The sequence below is a fragment of the Lucilia sericata genome, unplaced genomic scaffold, assembly GCF_015586225.1.
Source record: "Lucilia sericata isolate MDLA Ls3-8-SP2 unplaced genomic scaffold, ASM1558622v1 Contig000772F_arrow, whole genome shotgun sequence".
In the NCBI taxonomy this organism is placed as follows: Eukaryota; Metazoa; Arthropoda; class Insecta; order Diptera; family Calliphoridae; genus Lucilia; species Lucilia sericata.
Genome location: NW_023994768.1, coordinates 35,371 through 60,564, shown reverse-complemented (window position 1 = coordinate 60,564; position 25,194 = coordinate 35,371). Strand labels below are relative to the sequence as shown.

General features: G+C 31.0%; 1 protein-coding gene across 1 annotated transcript; it reads right to left on the bottom strand.

The window, feature by feature from the left end:
• Positions 1-201: 201 nt before the first annotated feature.
• On the bottom strand, positions 202-5,719 carry LOC119607996 (flocculation protein FLO11-like). The gene is made up of 5 exons (XM_037962194.1): positions 5,332-5,719; positions 3,155-5,201; positions 2,566-2,847; positions 2,374-2,484; positions 202-593 (listed from the first exon to the last, which is right to left on the bottom strand). The coding sequence occupies exons 1-5, from the start codon at positions 5,547-5,549 to the stop codon at positions 378-380; spliced, it is 2,874 nt and encodes a 957-aa protein (XP_037818122.1). The 5' UTR covers positions 5,550-5,719; the 3' UTR covers positions 202-377.
• Between the last annotated feature and the right edge of the window lie 19,475 nt (positions 5,720-25,194).

Sequence of the window (25,194 nt, the reverse complement as noted above, 5' to 3'; positions counted from 1 at the left end):
TAAAAAAAAAAACAGAAAAAAAGAGTAAATTAAAGAAACATGTTGAGAGAAAAAATTAAAATAAAAACATTTATAAACATTTGGAGAAAAAAAAATTAATGAAATTAATTTAAAAAATTACAAATTATTAACAGTTTCCTGATCCTAAAAATTGTTTAACCTTTTTTAAAACTTTTTTTTCATATGATTTCAATTATTATGTTTTTTTTTTTCAATTTAAGCCAATTCAATTGGCAGCTGGTTTTTTTGTTACTTGTTTAGTTTTATTTTTTATAAAAAATATTGGGGAAGGTTTGCTGTTGTTTAATTCTTAAAATTTAAACACTAAATATTTGTTGTTTGTTTTTTTAAATTTATATTTAAAATTTTAATTATGTTTAATTTTGTGCCTCGACTGTATTAGTTGTTGCGCTAGATGATGTTGTTGTTGTAGTGGTGTTGTCGCTTTCTTTTTGGTCTTCACCTAAGGCTGCTGCAGAGTTAGCAGTTGTTGGTGTAGGCGTCGGTGTTGGTGTTGTAGAGGTTGCGGGTGAGAAGCCATCTGTTTCGTCATCGGCCACTTCGGCTCTAGCTGTGATGTCACTTGGAGTTTCCTAAACGGTTAAGAAGGAACAGCATGTCAGTAAGTTGTTTTTGCAAAAGTAAATTTGAAAAGTTATGATACAAAAACTATAGACTTTATAGACTAGACTATAGACTAAATTATAGACTAGACTATAGACTAGATTATAGACTAGATTATAGACTAGACTATAGACTAGACTATAGACTAGACTATAGACTAGACTATAGACTATACTATAGACTAGACTATAGACTAGACTATAGACTAGACTATAGACTAGACTATAGACTAGACTATAGATTAGACTATAGACTAGACTATAGACTAGACTAGACAATAGACTAGACTATAGACTAGACAATAGACTAGACTATAGACTAGACTATAGACTAGACTATAGACTAGACTATAGACTAGACTATAGACTAGACTATTGACTAGACTATAGACTAGACTATAGACTAGACTATAGACTAGACTATAGACTAGACTATAGACTAGACTATAGACTAGACTATAGACTAGACTATAGACTAGACTATTGACTAGACTATAGACTAGACTAAAGACTAGACTATAGACTAGACTATAGACTAGACTATAGACTAGACTATAGACTAGACTATAGACTAGACTATAGACTAGACTATAGACTAGACTATAGACTAGACTATAGACTAGACTATAGACTAGACTATAGACTAGACTATAGACTAGACTATAGACTAGACTATAGACTAGACTATAGACTAGACTATAGACTAGACTATAGACTAGACTATAGACTAGACTATAGACTAGACTATAGACTAGACTATAGACTAGACTATAGACTAGACTATAGACTAGACTATAGACTAGACTATAGACTAGACTATAGACTAGACTATAGACTAGACTATAGACTAGACTATAGACTAGACTATAGACTAGACTATAGACTAGACTAGACTAGACTAGACTAGACTATAGACTAGACTATAGACTAGACTATAGACTAGACTATAGACTAGACTATAGACTAGACTATAGACTAGACTATAGACTAGACTATAGACTAGACTATAGACTAGACTATAGACTAGACTATAGACTAGACTATAGACTAGACTATAGACTAGACTATAGACTAGACTATAGACTAGACTATAGACTAGACTATAGACTAGACTATAGACTAGACTATAGACTAGACTATAGACTAGACTATAGACTAGACTATAGACTAGACTATAGACTAGACTATAGACTAGACTATAGACTAGACTATAGACTAGACTATAGACTAGACTATAGACTAGACTATAGACTAGACTATAGACTAGACTATAGACTAGACTATAGACTAGACTATAGACTAGACTATAGACTAGACTATAGACTAGACTATAGACTAGACTATAGACTAGACTATAGACTAGACTATAGACTAGACTATAGACTAGACTATAGACTAGACTATAGACTAGACTATAGACTAGACTATAGACTAGACTATAGACTAGACTATAGACTAGACTATAGACTAGACTATAGACTAGACTATAGACTAGACTATAGACTAGACTATAGACTAGACTATAGACTAGACTATAGACTAGACTATAGACTAGACTATAGACTAGACTATAGACTAGACTATAGACTAGACTATAGACTAGACTATAGACTAGACTATAGACTAGACTATAGACTAGACTATAGACTAGACTATAGATTAGACTATAAACTAGTTCTGTGTTAGTTTGTTAAACTCTAGATTACTTTAATTTTAAATTTCTTTATCATTTTCATAAAGGCACACTCACCAATTTTGCTTCAACTCGCTGACGTTCATGCATCGCATTCAATAATTCTCGTAAATGCTGATTCTCTTTCCTTAAACGTTCACGTTCCATATCACGCTCATTAATCTTGGGCTAAATTAATAAACACATAAAAAAGAACCAATTAAATAAAGAAACAAATTATTGTATTCATGATAAACCTCCTCCACTCACCAATAGTAAAGATATTTGATTATTTAATACACTGACAATATTGCTCAAAGCATGACATGGCACACTTGGCTCCAAGGAATTGGCATGTTGTATACGATTTGGTCCACATAATGTTGGTAAATGACCATTAGGATTTGTGCTGCTGCTACTGCTAGTGGTGTTGTTACTGGTGCTGATGATGGTGGTACTCGTACTCACAGGTAGAGATGTCGTCAAAGGTAACGTTTGTGTTGAGTTATCAACCATTGCAGATAAAGCCGTATTCAATTTGTTAATGTTTGACTAGAATAGGAAGGAAAATGTTATTGAAAATGGCAACAAATTCAAAATTTAATTTAGATCTGAAATTTAACTGAACTAGAACTGAAATAGAATTGAACTAGAACTGAACTAGAACTAAACTAGAACTGAATTAGAACTGAACCAGAACTGAACTAGAACTGAACTAGAACTGAACTAGAACGCAACTAGAACTCAACTAGAACTGCACTAGAACTGAACTAAAACTGAACTTGAACTAGAACTGAACTCAACTAGAAATGAGTTCCTTTGAATCCAACGGGAAACTAAAACCTTTAAAAACACTTACCAAACATTCATAGGCCTCATTTATTTCGATATGTTCACTATTCAGAGAAATCTCCTCATCGGCCTGTGTAGCATTACTGTTTTGTCTTTGTGGTTCTGCGGTCATAGAAGTAGTGGTCACTATTGGATTCACTGCATCATCTTTAACATCTTTAGCATCATTGTCTTCCTTCTTGCTGCTTTCCTCTTTAACAACATTCTCTTCCAAAGGAGCACTTTCACATTCGGCTGTATGCATAGCAGAGTCCTCATCCTTGTCATCTTCATCTTCAATAGTAGCTATGGGTGCAATGGGTTCAGTTTTAACCCCTTCACTTTCTTGTTCATTTTCTGTCGCAAACGATGTGGCCGTAGTTTTAGGCTCTTCTAAGGTCTTTTCGTTTTCTTCTTTGGTAGCAGACTCGTTTTCTGGCTCATTTTCCTCTTCGTCTTCTTTGATTTCGGGAGATTTGTGAGCCTCAACTTTACTGTGTAAATGATCGTTGAGGGCATGTGTTACCTCATCGGCCGATTCTTCAGGAATGCTATCAGCACTTATCGTACTTTGACGTTTAACTAATTCGGGAGTTGTGTTTGTAGTGGAGCTGGCGCTGCTGCTACTTGTTATTGTAGCTGCTGCGACTGCTGGTATGGAGGAGTTTTGATTTAAGGTTTTTGCTGGTGGCGGTGGTGGTGGAGGCGGAGTTTTAAAGGTACCAGCTGGTGGTGGTAAGGGTGGAGGTGGTGAACCCTGTTTGGCTCCACTCGCTTTTACGGCTGGTGGCAAAGGTGGTGGAGTAGCTGTTGTAGGTGTCTTTGTCAGGGGAGGTAAAGCTGGTAAACGCAACTCATCGATTTCACAATAACCATCATCGTCCTCATGTATATTGGCATCTTCCAAAGCACATGTTTGCATTTTAGTTACTGAAGGAGCTGGTGTCTGCTGTTGGGCCTGGGCCATTTGTTTATTGGGAGGCGGCAAAGGCGGTGGTATATCAGAACTTGTGCTGGTTGTAGCTTTCGTTTCTGCCTTCCCGCAAGCCACATTGGAACGTGTACGTGAATGTGGTTGATTTTCTCGTTTCTCGTGACATTTATCACAAACCGCTGTGGAAACAGCCGAAACTTCCTGTTCGGGTGTTACCTTCATATAATCGTTTATCACCTCGGTCAAAGACTGAACCTGTGCGTAGGCAGCCAATGCTATATCGGTGCTATCCTTGGGCGCTTCAGGCATGGTCGCTATATCTACTATCTCATGGAAATGTTCAACTGGTAAACGGAACATATCACAAATAATCTTTTGTTTCTCCATTAAACCGTCACGTATACTAGCATCCAAACGCCTTAGCTTTTCGGCAGGCGTCAGTACCGGTTCGGCGGTATGGGCCGGACTTATACTGATCTGTATAGCGGTAGGTTCAACTAACGGAGGTGATGACTGCATTAAAGTACGGGTATTATTGGAATTATTGGAGTAAACAATACTAGCGCTGTCCCTTTTATTCGCCACACCAGCGGCGGCTAAAGCAGCGGCCGCGGCTTCTTCCGTAGAGCCGTTGGCCTGTCTGGCAGACTGGGTATGCCTGAGAGTAACACCATTGGCACCAGCAAATTCTGGCGAAGTGTTACTGTAATTATGATTGGCATCACCACAGCTGCGTGTCGACATGGTGCGATTAACAGCATTGATATTCGGTGATAATTCATTGTGACTTAATCTTTGTTTGATATTATAATAGGGTGGATAGGCATCACCGGGTGCCGATGATGAGGTGGGTGTACTCTCACGTCGACCATTGCGCAATTGTACATCGTTATTATTGGTTTGTGCAAAGCCGCTGCGTTCTTGACTAACCGATGGTATTGGCATCATGGGTGCCAAAGGTGTGGTTATCAGGGTAGCGGTGGCCGACTGGGGTGGCGGCCGTTCGGGTGTCAACTCCAGCGATTCACGTGTATTGGAATGTGGTAATGTAGCAATAGCTGGATCGTCCACAGGTTCTTGATTAGCATTCTTAGAGCGGGGCTTGTATTGTTCAGCAGCATCGGAGATATGTTTAAACCACCTAGAGGGATAAGAGATAAAAATAAGTAAATTAGTTTAGAAAATTCTCTAGATATTAAAGGAAAATCCTAGATTTGAAGTAAAATATCTCTCTCTCTCTCTTTTGCTGTTACGTTTATTTAAACTTTTACCTGGACACCAATGAAGCTCTCCGGCCGCCATTTTCTTTGGCACTTGTATTTGTTGTGGGCTCATTAAAACTGCCACGTCTACGTTCTTTTTTACTTTTACTCGGTGTTGTGCTACCGCTCTCACTCTGATGTTTATTGGTGAGTGTTAGCAGTGTGCCATTGCAGAGACTTTTACGTCTTACCCCGCTGAAGATATCATCAGGTGATAGAAAATTCATGGTGTCGTTGTTAAATTGATTTCAATTCAATTCGTATTTAAAAGTGCATTAATTATATTATTAATTATTAATTTAAAATAGTTTGTATGGCACATTGTTTTGTTTTAAACTTTTGTTAATTGAGTTAACTGAAATTTTAATTTTTGGTTTGATTTAGTCGGGCGATAATGCTATAATGTGGAAAATTGTTTAAATAATTGTTATAGTTATTGCAGTTTAAGTTCTTTAATGTATTTCTCAACTCTTTAATCGATTCATTTTTTTAACAAATTGTAAGGTTATGGCAACTCTTGCTTTAGAAAGTTTCATTAAGAAGAATTTTTACGATTTCGCTTTAATAAATGAATACATAATTTCATATATATAAGTAAATAATGAACTTCAAGTATTTATTTTTACTACAATAATTCCATATCCCAACTAACAATTTGACCTTGACTATTTTATCTCAAAAAATGACAAAAACAAAAACTGTTAAAGTATCCATTCACTAGAAGAACCCAATAATTTATTGAAAATAAACAGACAAACCGGCGGAGGCAGTCAAATAGATAGACATTGATTTTATTTATTCCAAAGAATGAAAATTTACATATGAATGAAGGAATATACAGTTTAATGAATGTATGTATGTTTGTATATAGTATGTACATAAGTATATTGAATGACCACAATATGATGCTTGTGGGTTTACACTTCTTTACGGACAAATGGTTGCAGGTTTTGCAGAATGAATAATACGAATATATAAATAATGAACGAGCGAAAAGGTGGTAAAGTTAATAAACATCTGAATTATTTAAATTATATGTAATTAAAAGAAACGCATACATATAATAAATGCAAGAGAAAATTGTATGATTAATTAATTCATTAATTACTTTAAGGTTAAACAAAATACCTACATACATATATTCTGGGAATAGTATTAAGAAGTATTTTCTGTTTAAAATAAAGTTCTTAATTGGAATTAAATGTTATGTTTAAATATTATGAATCAGTTGTTAAGATTTGGGCATACTTTTCTGTTTTATAATTTTGCCAGTTTCTGGAGAAATTTCTAATTGAAAGTTACTTTATCTATTTTCTCAGAATATTTCCTAAATTTTACTTAAGCCTTAACCACCATTTAAACTGCAAATGACATCTAAGTTATGTTAAGCTATTGCTGCACTTGTCCTTGCAACTGTCACTGACAATTGCAACAAAAATATTGCATGCGGTTGAATTGCTATTGCATTATTGCTGAGTACAAGTTTAGCAAATGAAAAACTATAGTTGGCATCATTGTTTTAGGTCAAACACAGGCGCACTATATTGATAAGTTTTCAGGTAGGTACAGAATCTATTTCTAGGATCTATTAATAGACATTAGGTTAATGTTAGCTTATAAAGACAATTAGTTAGTGATTTAGTGGCTCTCCATATTTTAAACTGGTTCTTTTGTAATACCCCAGAAGGATCATGTTTCGACCTACCAATCTGGACTTTTATTTGTCCGTATAAGGTTTAATGTTCAATAAACTATAAGCCAGAAAGAAAGAATCTACTTTCAAAATTATTCAAGCACAAAAGAAATGAATTCGTGGCTTTGTTTGTCACAATCAATGAATTCGAACCAGACGAGAATTAGTTTCACTTAACCATACGGAAAGAGAGAGATAGAGTGTCTCCTGATATTACTGAGCCAATATTTAAGAAGTATCGATACTAGTAGGGACATGAACTTATTGGCGAATTTGAGAAAAATGGAGCAAATTCATTGAAGTTTTTATAGAAAATGGAGTTGTTGTTGTTATAACAGTTCGACTATGGCCGATAGTTCTTTCCTGGGAAACATTTTCAGTTGAAACAACTGTCGCTGGTTGGAGCGAATTCATTAAAGTTTTTATTGAAAATGGAGTTGTTGTTGTTATAACAGTTCAACTTTGGCCGATAGTTCTTTCCTGGGAAACATTTTCAGTTGATATAGCTGTCGCTGGGTTGGCAATCTTTTTTCGAGTATGACTTGGTCCGGAGCGCAAATCCAATTGTCCTGAAAACTGGAAAATGGAATTTAAAAGCTTAAAACTCTAGAAACAAGAACTGGTTTCACTTAACCATACGGAAAGAGAGAGATAGAGTATCTCCTTACCGTGCCCATATTCAACAAGTATAGATACTAGTAAGGACATGAAATTATTGGCGAATTTGAGAAAAGTGGAGCAAATTCATTGAAATTTTTATAGAAAATGGAGTTGTTGTTATAACAGTTCGACTTTGGCCGATAGTTCTTTCCTGAGAAACATTTTCAGTTGATACAACTGTCGCTGGTTAGAGCGAATTCATTGAAGTTTTTATAGAAAATGGAGTTGTTGTTGTTATAACAGTTCGACTTTGGCAGATAGTTCATTCCTGAGAAACATTTTCAGTTGATACAGCTGTCGCTGGGTTAGAAATCTTTGTTCAAGTGTGACTTGGTCCAGAGTGTGGATCCAATTGCCCTGGGAACTAGAAAATGATTTTTAAAAGCTAAAAAACCTAACCTAACCTAAAGTGGAGCGAATTCATTAAAGTTTTTATAGTAAATGGAGTTGTTGTTGTAACGGTTCGACTGTGGCCGATAGTTTTATTTTTTTTTATTTTTATTTAACAATATTCAATAACCTAGCCTATAGGCCATAAGCGGTTACAAATTTCTACTTCACACTACTACTTCTTCACTTTTTTCTGGGGAAAAAACTTTCCGTGGATACAACTATCGCTGGGTTGACGATCATTGATCGAGTATAACTCCGTCATTCCGGAACAACGATCCAATTGTCCTGGGAACTAGAAAATGGAATTTAAAAGCTTCGATTATGAAAGGTCGGGATATATTTTCATAAAAAATATCTACCATTGAATTGATTTCATCATATATGTAAATTCGCCTTGCATACTACCCTGTGAAACTCTCTACCTTTCGGGCAGAGTTTAAGTTCTTATATGTACATAAACCGTACCCCTAACCATACCTGATCCATCGTTGATTACTACACAAAATCGTCAATGCATAATGACCTAATCAAACAGAACTTAGTGGCGAATACAAAATAAGTGAACAAGGCGAAAGTAACTAAGGTGAAGTCAATGAAAATTTCTATTAAAGCAAAGCTATATGTATAGCGATTTATAGCCTAGGGAAAGGTGCATCTATAGCAGTTGAAGACACTAAGGAATTCCGAAAAGTGGGGCGAATTCATTACATCTTTTATATATGCAGTTTGATATCGTTAGGCGTCGATTATGAGTGACTTTTTATGCATATAGAGTTTGTTAGTTTTATACTTGAGAAGTTCGCTTTGAGAGAGAATTCATATGAATTCATGCTACACTCTAACCCTTCAAATAAAACACTCTTTCAGACAATTGAACATTTTCGCTGCAATTTCTTTTTTTAAGAGTTAAAATATAGATTTCCCTTATAAATAATTCTTTAAATTGAATTTAAAATAATTTTAAGCGAATTTATTTCTCCCAAGTTGTGACATTTTAAATGCATGCATGTCAAAATTGTATGAATAAACGCTAATTTTGTAAACTACTCTCGCGTTTTTCTCCTATAAATAGAAGAAAATCCTTGATAACATTTCTAAAACGTGTTTTACACAACATATGTATGTATTCGTGACAGTATTCGGAGACATCTAGACACAGAGTGACAAAATTAAAAGGTTTCCAACACTAAACAACATCCTAAAAAAAAGCACTGAATATTATTATTTAATGTGATTTTATTGTTTCATAAACATAATACGACCTTGATTGTCAAAATGTGTATGAATTTGTGTTATAAATAAAAATATGTATATGTATTTTATCCTTGCAAACTGTAAGGATAACATGTGATTTAATGGTTGTGCTGGAGGAGGTTAAGGAGGTGTTAGATGTAATCTAATAGACGCATTCATAAATTCTATTATAATTTTATGTTATATTCACTTGACAACATTTAACGAAATTTAAACGTACGTAATGTTTGTGTCTCCCTTCTTTTTTGGTTTTGCAAAAAGTCTTTCTAACATTTAATGGATTTTTGTAACCATAGAGATCAAATAAATATCAAATAAAAATAAAAATCAAATTATATTTGGTAATGGAAATGCTTAAACTAAGTTGTTATAATCAAAAAGGATTTCAGGATTGATTATCTTAAACGAGATTTTTGCAAATAGCAATTCAAAGGCAGTTTAAGCGAACAGTTGAATAGACAGAGAGATTATGGAGGGGTTTATAGGATTTTATTTAAGTTGTAATGTGGATAAGTTTGTTCATTTGTTATTCACAGCTCTCAGGAATCCTTAGAATTTTCCAATTAGGGTTCTTGAGGAATATAAATGAACATCGAACGATAACATTTCATAGGTTTTTACATAAAGTCTTTTGATCAAATTGCCCATGTAAAGAAGGACACAATTGGCAACAAACAGCTGTCAAAAGTGACACTACAACAATTCTGAAATGTTACATCATTGGTTTTTTATATCAAATCCAAAAGATGTCATATTTTTCCATTAAAATCAAGTTAAATTGACAGCTAACCTTTATATTCACCCCTATCGCCAATCAAAATTTCACATGAAATATGTTCCCTTTTCACTTTTTTTCATTCACTAACTTTTTTGTCGTGAAAAAATTTTCCTGTTATGAAATTTTTTGATGGAATTTTGTAAACATTGAACAGCTGTTGCATACAAAATCAACTATTGTGAATGAATTGTTCGCAACAAGTTCACGATAGCAATTTTTCCTTCGAAGGGAACAACAATTTCACTTCTATTGGTGAAAGGGGTAATCAAGGCGAATAGACTATAAGGTGAAGTCATTTCATTTTGCAGCGAATTCATGAAACTTTTTATATATGTAGTTTGACAGCATCGGGTTTGAGAGAGAATTTTTTTTATATTGAGTTTGACAACTTCGGGCTAAATTTCCATGGACAAAAAAAAAAAACAATCAGCTGTTGAAATGACTTCACCTTATAAGTTTCGCCATGGGGGTAATTGTATCATAGCTACAACGGTGACTAACTCTAAAGAACCAGTTACAGTACTAGTACCTTACGGTTCCCTTTCGTTTGAGGGTAGTTATTAATACGCCTTAAAAAACCCGCCTAATTATGAAAACAAATAATTATTTATTGTTAATTATGTATTTAAAAGCTTACAATAAAACAAAAACAAATAATAAATATCATTATGACATGGCGGGCATTATAAAAAAAAACATTTTTTTTTATTTTAAGTTCACTGTCAAAAATGTATAACAGGTATGACGAATTTTGAGAAATGTGTATAAAATTAGCTTCAAAATTTCAATAATTACCCGATGTCAAAGATAAAAATAACATTTAAAAATATACAAAATTTAAAAATTTATATTTAAACAAAACCAACAACAAAAAACAAAAACCGCTATTTATTTTTAAACTCAAGAAAACATATGTTAAACAAATAATTAGAAAAAGTCCAATAGACTCAATGACTCAACATGAAACATAATTATTGCAAAAATTTTTCAAAAATTAATAACCAATTTATTTGTTGTACTTATTTATAAATTATTATTAATTATACTTAAATCTTATAATAAACTATTATAGTAGATATTTACCACCCCTGTACGTGCCTTTAAAGCAAAACTGACGTATTTTATTAAAAGTTTTGTTGTTTTTTCTGCTAATTTTAGAAAATGTATAGAAAATTATTGCAAAAAGGGCAGTGATATAAATCATTAATGACGTTCATTTCATTATTTGTAAACCGTAAAATATTGAAAAAACAAAAACAAAAAGAGTCACAATTCATTATGCATCATTTAGCTCAATATTTAAGCCGTTTATAGTACCTCCGCAATATAGCTCACGACCCCCCTATGAGATGAAATGAAACTGTTTGGCCAGAGTTGGATAAAGTGCTGATTGAAAGTGAACTAGTCTACTGACTAGATAGAAGACTAAGTCGCTTATTGACTAGTGTGTAGACTAAGTAGCATATTGACTAGTATATGTTGACTAGTCTATTGAAAGGTCTAAAAACTAATCTATAAACCAGTCTAATAATTACTCTATAAACTAGTCTATTGACTTGTCTATGAACCAGTCTATAAAGAATCTATTGACTAGTCTATAAACTAGTCTGTAAACTAGTCTATTGATTAGTCTATGAACTAGAATATAAACTAATCTATTGACTAGACTATAAACTAATATATGAACTAGTCTATAAACTAATCTTTTGACTAGACTATAAACTAATCTATGAACTAGTCTACAAACTAGTCTTTAATTTAGTCTATAAACTGGTCTATTGACTTGTCTATGAACTAGTCTATAAGCCAGTCTATTGACTAATCTATAAACTAGCCTATAAATTGGTCTATTGACTAGTCTATAAACTAGCCTATTGATTAGTCTATAAACTAGTTTATGAACTAGTATATAAACAAATCTATTGACTGGACTATAAACTAATCTATGAACTAGTCTATAAACTAGTCTTTTGACTAGTCGATAAACTAGTCTATTGACTAGTACACTAGTCTATTGACTTGTCTATGAACTAGTCTACAAATTAGTCTATTGACTAGTCTATAAACTAATCTATTGACTTGTCAATAAACTACTTAGTATATAAACTGGTCTATTGACTAGTTTAGATACTAGTCTATTAACTAGTCTAAAAACTAATCTACTAACTAGTCTATTGATTAATCTATTAACTGTCGATTGACTAGTCTATAAACTCGTCCATAAAGTATTCTATAAACTAATCTATAGACTTTTCTATAAACTAATAACCATTTCCATCTCTGACTTTTGTTCACGCGACGACCAGGGTTATCTTTTATTATTTGTATTGACACACGGCCATAGAACAGGAAAAACACAATATGCGGTTTTTATGATTTTAATCATTTTCAAATACAAATGCCAATATTAGAAAATTGCAAAATTTTAAATAATTGAACTGTTTTGTGTTTAATTTTCAACGAAATTTAAATGCAATTAAGCGGTGAGATAAAAAATTAAACAAATAAATTTTTTTTTATTTATTTTGGCAAAGATTTTAGAAGATTTTAAATTTTATTTGGCAAAAAGGTGGCAATTTATAAAATGCGTCAGTTCTTTTATTATGGCCGGTTATTCAAGGAAGTGGTCAAGGAAAAAGTAAAGGAAATACTAAACTCTATTTCTCTATCTTCTCTCTATAACGTTACGAAGAATCATAATATCTACCGATTAAACCATAGCTATATGCATAGAGTTCCCATATTTTTCTATTTAGAATTTGGTTTAGAATCCACTCTTGACACTATTAACGTTCTCCAACTTTCTCTTAGTTTGAAAATTATCTTCTCCTCAGTTGTCCTAATTTCTTTGTTAACAGTATATAAGAAAGTGGAATACACATTTTGGAGTCTATTTATTTTTGGCCGCTTTGTCGACACTTTGTGATTGGCACTATTTGTCGGTTATTTACACAAACTTGCCATTAATTTAACATTGAAAAAAATGTGCATGTCATAACATGACTAAAGAAATTTATAAATATTGTTGTTAAACAATTTTATTGTTTATTTATTTAGAACTAAATATACAACAATTACTAGGTTTAGGGGGACCCTAATTATAGTATTTCAGAAATTTCAAAGAGATTGCAGTAAATTTTAGAGTTAAGTCGCTGGACTTAGGCCTTTGACACTACCTTTATCGCCTTGGTTACATAAAGATCAAAGTAGTCTTTGTCTTTACATGCTTTAATGGTTTCAAGGCGAATTTATATAATGTGAAATTTACGACAAATGTATATAAGAGGTTCATAATTTTTGTTTAAGAGGCTTCCAAACTCCATAACTGATGCTATCAAACTCCTTATACTAAAACTTGTATAAATTCGCTATAGCTTCACTCAGGCGAACAGACTACAGCTGACTTTCGAGCTCGATTGTGGATTAAAAGTACTTTTTGGCTTTTTATGTATTGATTAGTTTAGTTTATTGATTACTCTAAAGACTAGTCTATATGAGAGTTTATTGACTAGTTCATTGACTACTCTATGGACTAGACTACTGACTGGTCTATTGACTAGTCTACGCACTGGTCTTTCGACTAGTCGATTGCCTATTCTATAGAGTAATCCATTGACTATTCTAGGCTATTGACAAGTATGGATTACACTCGTCTAAGGTCTAGTCTATGGACTAGATTATTGAGAAGTCTAAGGACTAGATTATTGAGAAGTCTATGGACTACACTATTAACAAGTCTATTAACTAGTTTATGGACTAGTTTATTGACAACTCTAAAGACTTGTCTATGTGCGAGTTTATTGAATAATCTATGGATTAGATTTCTGACTGGTCTATTGACTAGTCTACGCATTAGTCTTTTGACTAGTCGATTGACTATTTTATGGAGTAATCCATTAACTAAGCTGTGTTCTAATCTATTGGCAAGTATGGATTAGACGATTTTCTATTCGATGAACTAGCTTATGGTCTAGTTTATGGACTAGTCTATGAACTAATATTCGAAATAGTTTATGGACTAAGTACTTATTAGAGTTATTTTCAAATGTCATAAACTACTGAAAAAAGTACAAAAGTACTGAATTTTCCATACCTGCCTTCATAATATATGAATTCGCCCTGAAGTAGTTTTGGCCATTAATGATGCCAGACTGTTGTCATCTCTCATATAAATAAGTAATGCTAATGTTTTATGGTGATACAATAAAGTAACATTAAGGAAGGTGCATAAAATTTTTAAAATATCATTTAAGAGTTGAAAGGAAATTCTCTATTTTCGGAATACCCTATAAATTTTATATTAAAATACCCAAAAAAACTTTTTACTATAAATTCATCACACTTTATGAACTTAATTTTTATAAATTGATTGTTAAAGTATATAAAACAACAAACAAATTTTAAGAACAACAAAAACTTAGAAAGGGAAACAACGCATACCAACAGCTGTCTTACATGATGAAGAATCCAAAAATTTTTAAACAAAACACACCCACCCACACCTTACACCAAAAAAATATACATAAACAACAAATAAGGAAACACACTATGAATCAGATAAAGAGAAAAGGCAGACATTTAATTACAATTTTTTTTAACAAAAATTATTTAAAATTTGTGCTAATAACTAAATATTAATAAATTTATAATAAACTATTTTTGCAAATGTTTCAACTCTTTACTCTTATGAGTCTTTAGCTGTAACTCTGTGTTTTTCCTACATTTTTTGAAATAAAAAAATTATTAATGTTTTCTTTCCATTTATTTGCTTATTTTCACTCTCTCTTCACATTATTATTATTATTTTTTCGCTAAAAGTTCAAGAGACGCATTTTTCATTTGTGCTTTTATAATTCGATTTAATAAAATTTTTCAATTTATTTTAACAGAAAAAAAATTCACAATGAAATGAGTACAAAAATTTATTTAGTTGTTATACATATGTTTTAAGATAAAAAAATCTCTTTTTTTTCTTCTTCATTCCTTTCAAATGTTCTGAGTCTTAAAAATAAATCATTATACAAGTTCACTGGCCAATATTTTAAAGGCACAGCGTAAAGTGTTTGGGGGTGGTGGTCTGAGTGATGATGCTGTTGTTGTTGGTTAATAGGACGCCAGAGTTATAGATAAAAAAAAAATTTACGAGGAGGTCGTCGTTGACAAAGTAAATAATATAATAAAAATATTTTGATGACATTGAGGAAATCTAGTAGGAAATATTTTATGACACTTTTTTGGGAAGGAGAATTTATGTTATTTTTTTCTCTGCTAATAATGATGAATTTTTAGATGTGTCATTGTGAATTTATGTTTTTCAAGAATTTTTTTTATGTTTTTAAGTTTAACCGTTTTCTAATTTCAACACAATTAGTTTATGCGAGATAAACAATAGGTTGACATCACTTATTTAATGTGAAGTCATTTCAACAGCTGATTATTGTTTTGTTCATGTGAGAGTTTTATATGGAGATTCACAGCTTTGAGATACATTTTCAAAAACAAAATCGATCAGCTGTTGAAATAACTTCACATTTTGAAGACTAGCACTGGAACTGCAAGTCAGGCATACAAGTCGGCTTCTATAGTTTAGACTATAGTCTAGTCTATAGTCTAGTCTATAATATAGTCAACAGTCTAGTCTATATTCTAGTCTATAGTCCAGTCTATAGTCTAGTCTATAATCCAGTCTATAGTCCAGTCTATAGTCTAGTCTATAGTCTAGTCTATAGTCTAGTTTATAGTCTAGTCTATAGTCTAGTCTATAGTCTAGTCTATAGTCTAGTCTATAGTCTAGTCTATAGTCTAGTCTAGTCTAGTCTAGTCTAGTCTAGTCTAGTCTAGTCTATAGTCTATAGTCTATAGTCTATAGTCTATAGTCTATAGTCTATAGTCTATAGTCTATAGTCTATAGTCTATAGTCTATAGTCTAGTCTAGTCTATAGTCTAGTCTATAGTCTAGTCTATAGTCTAGTCTATAGTCTAGTCTATAGTCTAGTCTATAGTCTAGTCTATAGTCTAGTCTATAGTCTAGTCTATAGTCTAGTCTATAGTCTAGTCTAGTCTATAGTCTAGTCTAGTCTAGTCTATAGTCTAGTCTATAGTCTAGTCTATAGTCTAGTCTATAGTCTAGTCTATAGTCTAGTCTATAGTCTAGTCTATAGTCTAGTCTATAGTCTAGTCTATAGTCTAGTCTAGTCTATAGTCTAGTCTAGTCTATAGTCTAGTCTAGTCTATAGTCTAGTCTAGTCTAGTCTATAGTCTAGTCTATAGTCTAGTCTATAGTCTAGTCTAAATCTGACGGTTTCTAGCGGTTTTGTGACATGATTTAACGGGAAATTGTGGAAAAATATTGACAACACTGGTATTAGTTTGACAGTTTCGAGCTAAATATTCATGAGCTAAAAACAATCAGCTGTGGAAATGACTTCACCTTATTAGATGCGCCATCAGTAAAATTACTGATGAGCCAAATTCATTGTTTTGGTTACAAATGAAGTTTGACAGCGTCAGTTATAAGAGGATTTGTTTTAAAAATTTGCTGTCACTGTCATTATTATTAGAATTTAAGAATAATGAAGAAGAAGAAAAAAACAATTGTTATACTTTTTATTTATTTATTTGTTAATTAATATTCTTTGTTTAAAGTTTAGATTCTATATTAAAATTGAAAAGAATTTCTTTAATTAATAATGTCACGTTTATTAATTGTTTATTAAACACATTTACTTCATATTTTAAAAACGCAATGACATTTTAAATAATACTTGTCTTTAGCAGAGTATTTATTGGAAAATAATCAAATTATTGTAATAAAGCAATTAAGTATTATAGTCCTTACAATGAAAACCTTTTTTCCTAATAAATCTTTATGGCGAAGAATCTCTGTTTATGGATAAGACAAAAATAACTTTATTGGTAAATTATTGATTTATATTAAAAAAAAAATGATCTTTAAAGGGCGGCTGAATGTTAATAAAAAAAATTTTTGTTAATTGCCAACTTTAGGGATTATACGCTAAAAATCCAATAAATAAAATTGGTAAAAAACAAAAAAATTATAATAAAAATATACAATAAATTGTATGTTTTTGTTTTTTGAAAGGCATAAAAAAGTTTTATGGTACTTTTTCTTGGATTTTTGTTTGGTTCTCATGAGTATTTTAAACTTTTTTCTTAATGGTTTTGAACATTAAAATATAAACTAAAACATTAAAAGAAATTAAAAAAAAAACTAAATTTATATTTAAGTTAAACCCACCTACTTAATGGCAAATTAAAAAAATCGTTTAACAAAAAAATATGTTTTAACACATTTTTTATCAAGGGATTTTAAATTGTCGCTGACAAACGTAAAAACTGTCAAAAGTGAGACAATTTGATTTCAGTAACAGATGTGGTAGAGGTGATGATGACACATTGTTTTTGGGGGAAAAAGTGATGCCAAGTTGAAAGTTATTAAGAATAAAATAAATATGTTTTAAATTTTAAGGTGGAAAGGAACTCAAGCTTAGTATAATCTTTATAAAGGCTCAGTTAGCTTCCACATTCCGTTCCGTGTTGAAACAGCTGATTAGTTTGATCGTGAGGTTGCCGTTGGGTTTTTGTATGAAAACGAGAAATCAGCTGATTTGACAATGAACGGAACATAGAAATTTAACAAAAGATTAAGTTTGAACTCAGTATTTTATTCGATATTTGGAGAATATACAAAACTATTCCTGAAACTGATTCATTGCTCGAGATAAACTATTGAATTTCTAATACTTTGTAAGAAAACATTCTTATTTTGACATTAAAAGACGCAGGCATTTAAAAAAAAAGTTGCATTTGAAATATTTCATTTTTAAGAATATTCAAAAAATATATTTTTAATAAATCGACATGATAACGTTTGTTTATACCAAAGCGTAATGTAAACAAAAAAAAATATTTTCGAAATATAAAAATAATACGCGTATTTCCTTTTTGGAATTTTGAATAGACAAAGCGCTATACTAGTTGTGTTTTGTTGCTATCAATGAGTGTTAACGCTTAAAGTTAGCAACAAAACGAACATTACCTGACTTGGCATCACTCCACAGAAGAAATCTGCTAAATCTTGAAATTATTTACATTTTCTTAAAAAAGGTTTTTTTATTTGATATTTTTTTTTTTGATTTAAATTTTATTTTAAAATATTTTTTTATTGTTTGACATAAACACATTAATATTTGTATTTTTATTTTTGAATTGGTAGCACTTTTATCGACGTTAAAATTAACTTGTATAATTTTACACGTTAACTCCTAACGTTTATAAATTTTAAATTTATATGAAATTGCCTTTGAACGTTAGCAACAAAACACAACTACTATATAATTTTGGATAAACAATAATTGAAAAAGACAGCTAGTGACAGTAGAGAATATATTAAAAACTTGTTATAAATAGATTTTTTTTTTTTGTATTTAAAGTAAAAATTACGTTTTGGAAATGTTAATAGAAATATAAAATTTTCTTTAAATTTTTGTAGAATAATTCAAAACACTTTATAGAAGAGAATTACATTTCATGCCGCTAAAAGCTTTAAATTTAATTAAAAGTTAACATCACTGTTGTTACACTTGTCAAAGCAGATTAATTTTTGCCTTACCCATGGCGCAGCTAATAAGGTGAAGTCATTTCAACAGCTGATTGTTTTTGGTTCATTAAAATTATGCTGGAAGCTGTCAAACTCCATATATAAAAATATCATGAATTCACTCCAAAATTAAATGACCTCATCCTATGTAAAGGCTCAGTTAGTTTCTACGTTTCGTAACGTAATGAATCAGCAGATTCGTGTTTTTCATATAAAAACGGCAACCGTACGGTTAAACGAATTCTGAGCGCTCCCATGACTATTAGATATTCACTCTAGAACGATTCAAGTCATATTCGTCCAAAGAAATAAAAGTTTGTTTTCTTTGTTCTAATGCAAAAGTTTCAAAAAGAAGGCTCTGCATTCCCATGACAGATGAATGCTTAGGAATGACTTTAGTCATACTCGGCTAATACAACAACTCATTGAAGTTCACAGAACTGTTGGATCTTAGCTTTGGATCGACTAGAGTCACACTCGATCAAAGATTGTCATCTTAAGGACAACTATATTAATTAATGACTTCCAGAACCCGGGACTTTGTCATATTCGGCTAATGATTGTATAACAACTCATAGAAGTTTAGAGAACAATTCCATCTTCGCTTCGGAACGACTCGTGCCACACTCGATCAAAGATTGTCAACTTAATGACAACTTTATTAATTGAAATGAAAGTTTTTCTAACAGAATAAAACTTTCCGCAATAGTGGAACTGAAAATCGCTTTAATATGAGAAATCAATGTTTTCAAGAAGTCTCTGAATTCCTATGATAATTAAAACTTTGTTCCAGAATGTCTCTAATCTTATGCCAAAGTTTGACAGTATTAAAAGAAAGTTTTTATCCTTTGTGGATCAATTAGAAAACTATAACTCCTGAAGAATTGTATTACTATATAATACTTTAAAAATATTCCTCTTAATTGTCATTAATTTAGCAATTTCGGTAAATTTCCAAAAATAATAAAAAAAAAACAATTCACATCATTCAATTTCGTTTTTTAATTACCAGAAAAAATAAAAAACAAAACACTAAAAATATTTACAATTATTTGTTTGTTTATATTTAATTTGTTAATTTTTTTCGCATAAACAAATTAAACCTCTTCGTATTTGTTATTGATCATTTTTTTACGTTTTCAATTCTATTTATTTGGAATATTTCTTTTTAAATATAATTGAAAATTTTTAGTTTCACCAAATTAACCAATCAGGCGAAAATATGTCAAGGTATCTATTACTTTGTATTCACTAAACAATTTTTTTTTTGTTTCTTTTAAGAAAAATTCAATTAAGTAAGAAAAAAGTATTTGTACCATAAATTAGATTTTTTAAATGTTGTGGTTGTTTTTTTGTTTTCTTCAGTCCCATGTCTGGTGTTGTATAGTACGTGTTGGTATATAAATAATTAGACAAGAAAAAAACATGTGTTTTTATTAATAATTTTTTTTCTTAATTTTATTTATTTAATACCACTAGACGCCATATGAAAGATTTTATAAAGCAAACCATTGAGAATATTAAAAAAAATAGAAAAGAATTGTGAAAAAGATTTGAGTTGTTTTGGTTTTTTTGGAGGAGGTTGTTTGTTGTTTAAAATGCAAAAATTATTTCGCTTTTTTTAGTTGTGCAGTGTTTTAATCCAAATTTATTTGTTATAAATTTTAATAAAAATACTATATTCTTGGAATTATAGAAATACTTTTCAGAATATTAAATTTTCATATTTATTTACCACACAATTTCTATATTTACATTACCCACTAGCTTAAGTTAAGTCTGGTAACCTCATATAGTAATAATAACAGTGATGCCTATCTTAGCGACTTTAACCCAATTGCTTTTTATACTTTTCCATGTAACATCTTTATTAAACACAATACACAAAACTCCCCTGCCGCTTTTAATAAAAACATTTTCTTTTTAGCATATCTTTAAGGCTGACACATGTAAACAATTTGTGTGGCATAATTTTAGGATTTTGAGCAACAAAAAAAATGTTTTTTTTCTCTTTTATATATGGTATTTACTAAATAATAGCTTAATTTGTTTACTAATTTGTATTAATTCAAACAAATTACTATTATTTTCTTATATGAAATGAAAAAATAAGTATAATAATGTCAAAGACATTTTGTAAACAATTTAGTGCGGGTAACAAACAAATAAACCCAAAAAGGCGAATGTGAAAAAAGAAAGAGTAAAAAAAAAATAAAAAAATAAAGTAATTTAGCACTTAAAAGATAAAAAATGAGCAAATTAGCTTAATCACAGTAAAGTAATTGTTATAGGAGGGTAATTATTGATGTTTTGAAAAAGAGAAAACTAGAAACCTTATAATTTTGAAATACAAATACGAAATTATGTTCCTTATTCTACAAAATCGGGAAATCTTTGTCAGAATACTGAAACCAAAATTTTATTAAGAAAATTACTTTGTTCTTGAAATTTTAAAGATGAAACAAGTTCAGAAGGAGTTTAAATGGTTTTATAAAAGTACTGAGAAATCCTATGGACCTTTGAAGGCCTTCTACAAGATGAAATTAACAGATACGATAACTTGATTCAGAATACTGAGTTGTCATTAAAATGTTCTAGAAGTCCAATATATATTTTATCCTAAGACTGTCAAACTCTATATAAAAACAAATTATCTCACGACTAAAACTATCAAATTCCATTTGTAACGTATTCGCCCCATTTTTTCGTATTCACGACTATAACTATCAAATTCCATATATAAAGAATTCGCCTCACTTTTCAACGTTTATAGATTCGACCTGTCAGAAGACAAGACGAGACGACAAGAACAGTAAAAATAAGTGGTAACAACGTTAAAGTTCAACTGCTTTACCACGACGATAATTTAATCTTAGGTTCGAATCGAACCGATTTACTTAAGGATCATTAAATCGGCATTAAACGAATGTTTTATTCATTAGAAATATACTCTTGACAGCAGTGAAACTGTTGCAACAACAACAGTTGATAAATGTTTTCTTCTTTCATGAGTAAAATTGTTTATGTTTAAGAGACCAATGTTTTAACAAGAAAGTGTAACGTTCTCAACACAATCACATGTTCGTTCCAGATCGAACCGAGTTATAAACAGCTAAAGAGCTGCAACAGAATGTTGCAACAACAACTGTTAATAAATATCTTCTTCGTTCATGAATAAATTCCCTTTTTTTGTGGTATAAAGGCGAAAAGTTTTCATAACAATTCCCTATTCGCTCCGGAACGTATCGAATCATATTCGATCAAAGAATGCCAACACAGCTCTATCAACAGAAAGTTTTTATACACTACAAAAGTTCTTGAGTGTTTATCAGCAATTTGACAAAGAGTCAATCTATTCGAAAATGACAGTCATTTTCACTAACTTTTTCATGACAATTGTATAGTCGCTCCGGAACGAATCGAATCATACTCAACCGAAGAATGCCAATACGGCTACAGCTTTATTAGCCGAAAGTTTTTATTCACTAGAGAAGGACTTGAGTGTTTATTAGCAATCTGACAAAGAATCAATGCATTCGAAAATGAGAGTCACATCCACTAACGTCACGAGTGTACTCTTTGTAAAAGAGAGTAAAGGCAGTCGTCAATTTAGTGTCACTTTTGTAAGCGAAAGCGGATACTGTCGTCATTTAACTGTCCTCAGAAATCTTGAGTTAAGACTCTTAAAAAACTTAAACTAAAATATTAATTTCCATATATTGCCTCCTATGGACTAGGTTTCTAACTGTCTCTTTGTAATCTATGGAGTGACGATTATCATTCTCCTAGGGCAAGCACATGTTAAAGTAGCCAGTTACTTGAGTAGTTGAGTGGCTAGTTGTAACCTTAAGTGGTAGGTTAATCAGCTAGTTCGGGCCTGTTTCCCTGAAGTAATAAATTACTCCTTTGTTCATGAATAAAATCGGTTTTGTGTACGAGAGAGAAATGATTTCAACAGGAACGTGGCTATTGTACTTTGCTCCAAAACGAACAAAGTTAGCACAGCGACAGCTCTATTAACAAAAGTTTTTATTGGGTACTGGGCGGCTCGATTCATACTCGGCTGTTTAGATGTATCAACGTATTGTTTATTCCTTGGGTAAGAACTCCTGGTAAAGGTGGAACTGCTACAACTCTTTGTTCATTAATTAAATCTCTTTTTAAGTGAGGGAGGGAGCAATGATTTCAAGATAAAGACTATGCTATGTTTCCACGAAAACTGAAACGACCTGAGTCATATTCGCTCAAATGATCAAAGCATTCGAAAGTTTATGAATATCACTTTTGGGGAACATTTATGATCAATTTATCAGCCACCAGGATGGTACTGCATTAACTACAATCTCTATTCCACGATGATTAAACAGTAACCATTTAGAAGCATTAGAAAACGATCTGGATCGGATCTCTTTTCAGAGCATTTAAGGAGTACATTGGTTAATGTACTCTTTTTCATTAATAAAATCGCTTTTAAGTGAGAGATCAGTGATTTCAAGAATAAAATGCTATGTTCCAACGACAACTAAAACGAGCTGAGTCATACTCGCTCAAGAATGAGAGAAAGCGTGATTTCAAGATGAAAACGCTATGTTCCCACGAAAACTGAAACGGTTTAAGTCATATTCTCTCAAATGATCAAAGCAATGGAATTTTTATGAATACAACGTTTGAAGAACATTTACCATCAGTTTATTAACCACTAAGATCGTTTCATAGAATAGTAAAGATTCTTATTCTTAGATGACAGAACAGCAGTGTTGCCATTTTAGCACTTTTTTTCTTTGTAGAACATTTTAGCACTTAGTTTTTTAAGTTTTGGCATATTTTGAAATTCATTTCCTGGCAACACTGGAGAACAGTGACGATTTGAAAACATTTGAAATTGATGCAGATCGGTTCTCTCTCTCTCTCTTTGAAGCAGTTAAAGATAAAAGTATTCATTTTGTTCTTCCTTTTACTGCCAATTATCTCAAACTACAAGTAGAGTGACCTTCTTATATTACTCATAGTTATTTATATTTTGTATAAAAAATACATAAATAGAAATATATATAAATATGTTTACATTTTTTCTTAACAAGGATAATCTGACAAATACAAATAAAATCAACAACAACAGCAACGACCACACCAACAATAAATAGCATTAGAAATCACTATGTCTAAGGACCTATTTACTTTAGCTTCTAAAATTTTTTCTTGTTTTTTCCTTATTTGTTAAAATAAACAAATATATGACTAAAGAAAGAGAGAGAGAGAGAGAGAGTGAAAAAAATTGTCTAAAAAAGCAGCATCTCCTTTTTTTAGGAAACACTAAACAACAATGATAAAGAAAACAATTTTAAGATTATCTAGAGGCGAAGTTTCCCATTTCCTTTTTTTGGTTTGTTTTCTTTTTTATTGATATTATTATTTGGCTTATCCTCAAGACAATATATGGGTCATAAGTGTGTATGTAATCCTGGTGATTTTTTTCTTTACTACAATGTATTTGAAAGCTATAAAAAGTGGATGTGCTTAAGATTGTGTGGGAATGATATGAATAGAGACAGTGACCCTATAAATATACATCTTAACGCCTTAGGGAACAATTTAAAGGAAGCATAAATTTTGGATATTTTAACTAAAAAAGAACTTTAATTATTAGGCTAGTAACTAGTGTGTGTCTTTATTGTGAACATTTTTTAAGGTTAAACCTTTTATTTGAGTTCAAAACACAAGGACTATATAGAAATCCTTTATGGCAGCTTTCTTTTAAATTCTTTTTATTACCAATTTTACCAGGAATTATCACATTTAATTACCATTTTTACACATTAATTACTCTTTTATATTCCCATTTCATTTCACAAATCCTTTATAACTATTATATCCTTATAAATCCTTCTATAGAGAAACTATAAAAATCTAACTAACCAGCTTATTAGATTTATTGAATGTTTAAATATGCATTTTATTCCAGTTTCTTTATTTTATGACATTTTCACAAGTATTATTGTTGTATAATAAAAAGAAAATACAAAGAAAATCCTCTTCAAACTTATATGACCATAGAAAACAGGACAATACATATAAAGAAAAGAAAAGGACGGACAGTGGAATCATAAAAATTATATAGCATTACAATACAAGTTTTTTTTTCTTTATACATATTGCTAAATGTATAGTAAGCTTATCTAATCAAAATCTATCTTAACAATAAGTTATGCAAAAAAAAACTAAGCAACAATAGTAAAGAAATAATAAAAATACAATAAAACATTGTCTACTTTAGGGATGTTATAAACAAAATAATAGAAAAAAGTATAAAAGAGAATTGTTATGAGATGTGTAAGTGAAGAAACTATGATTAAGACATAACAAACAAAAATGTCATAAGATTAAATTGTTAAACAGTGTTAACAATTTGTGAAAATTCTTCTTTAAGAAATTTAGTATAGTTTTCGGCAAAAATATATAAAAAAAATTATTTGT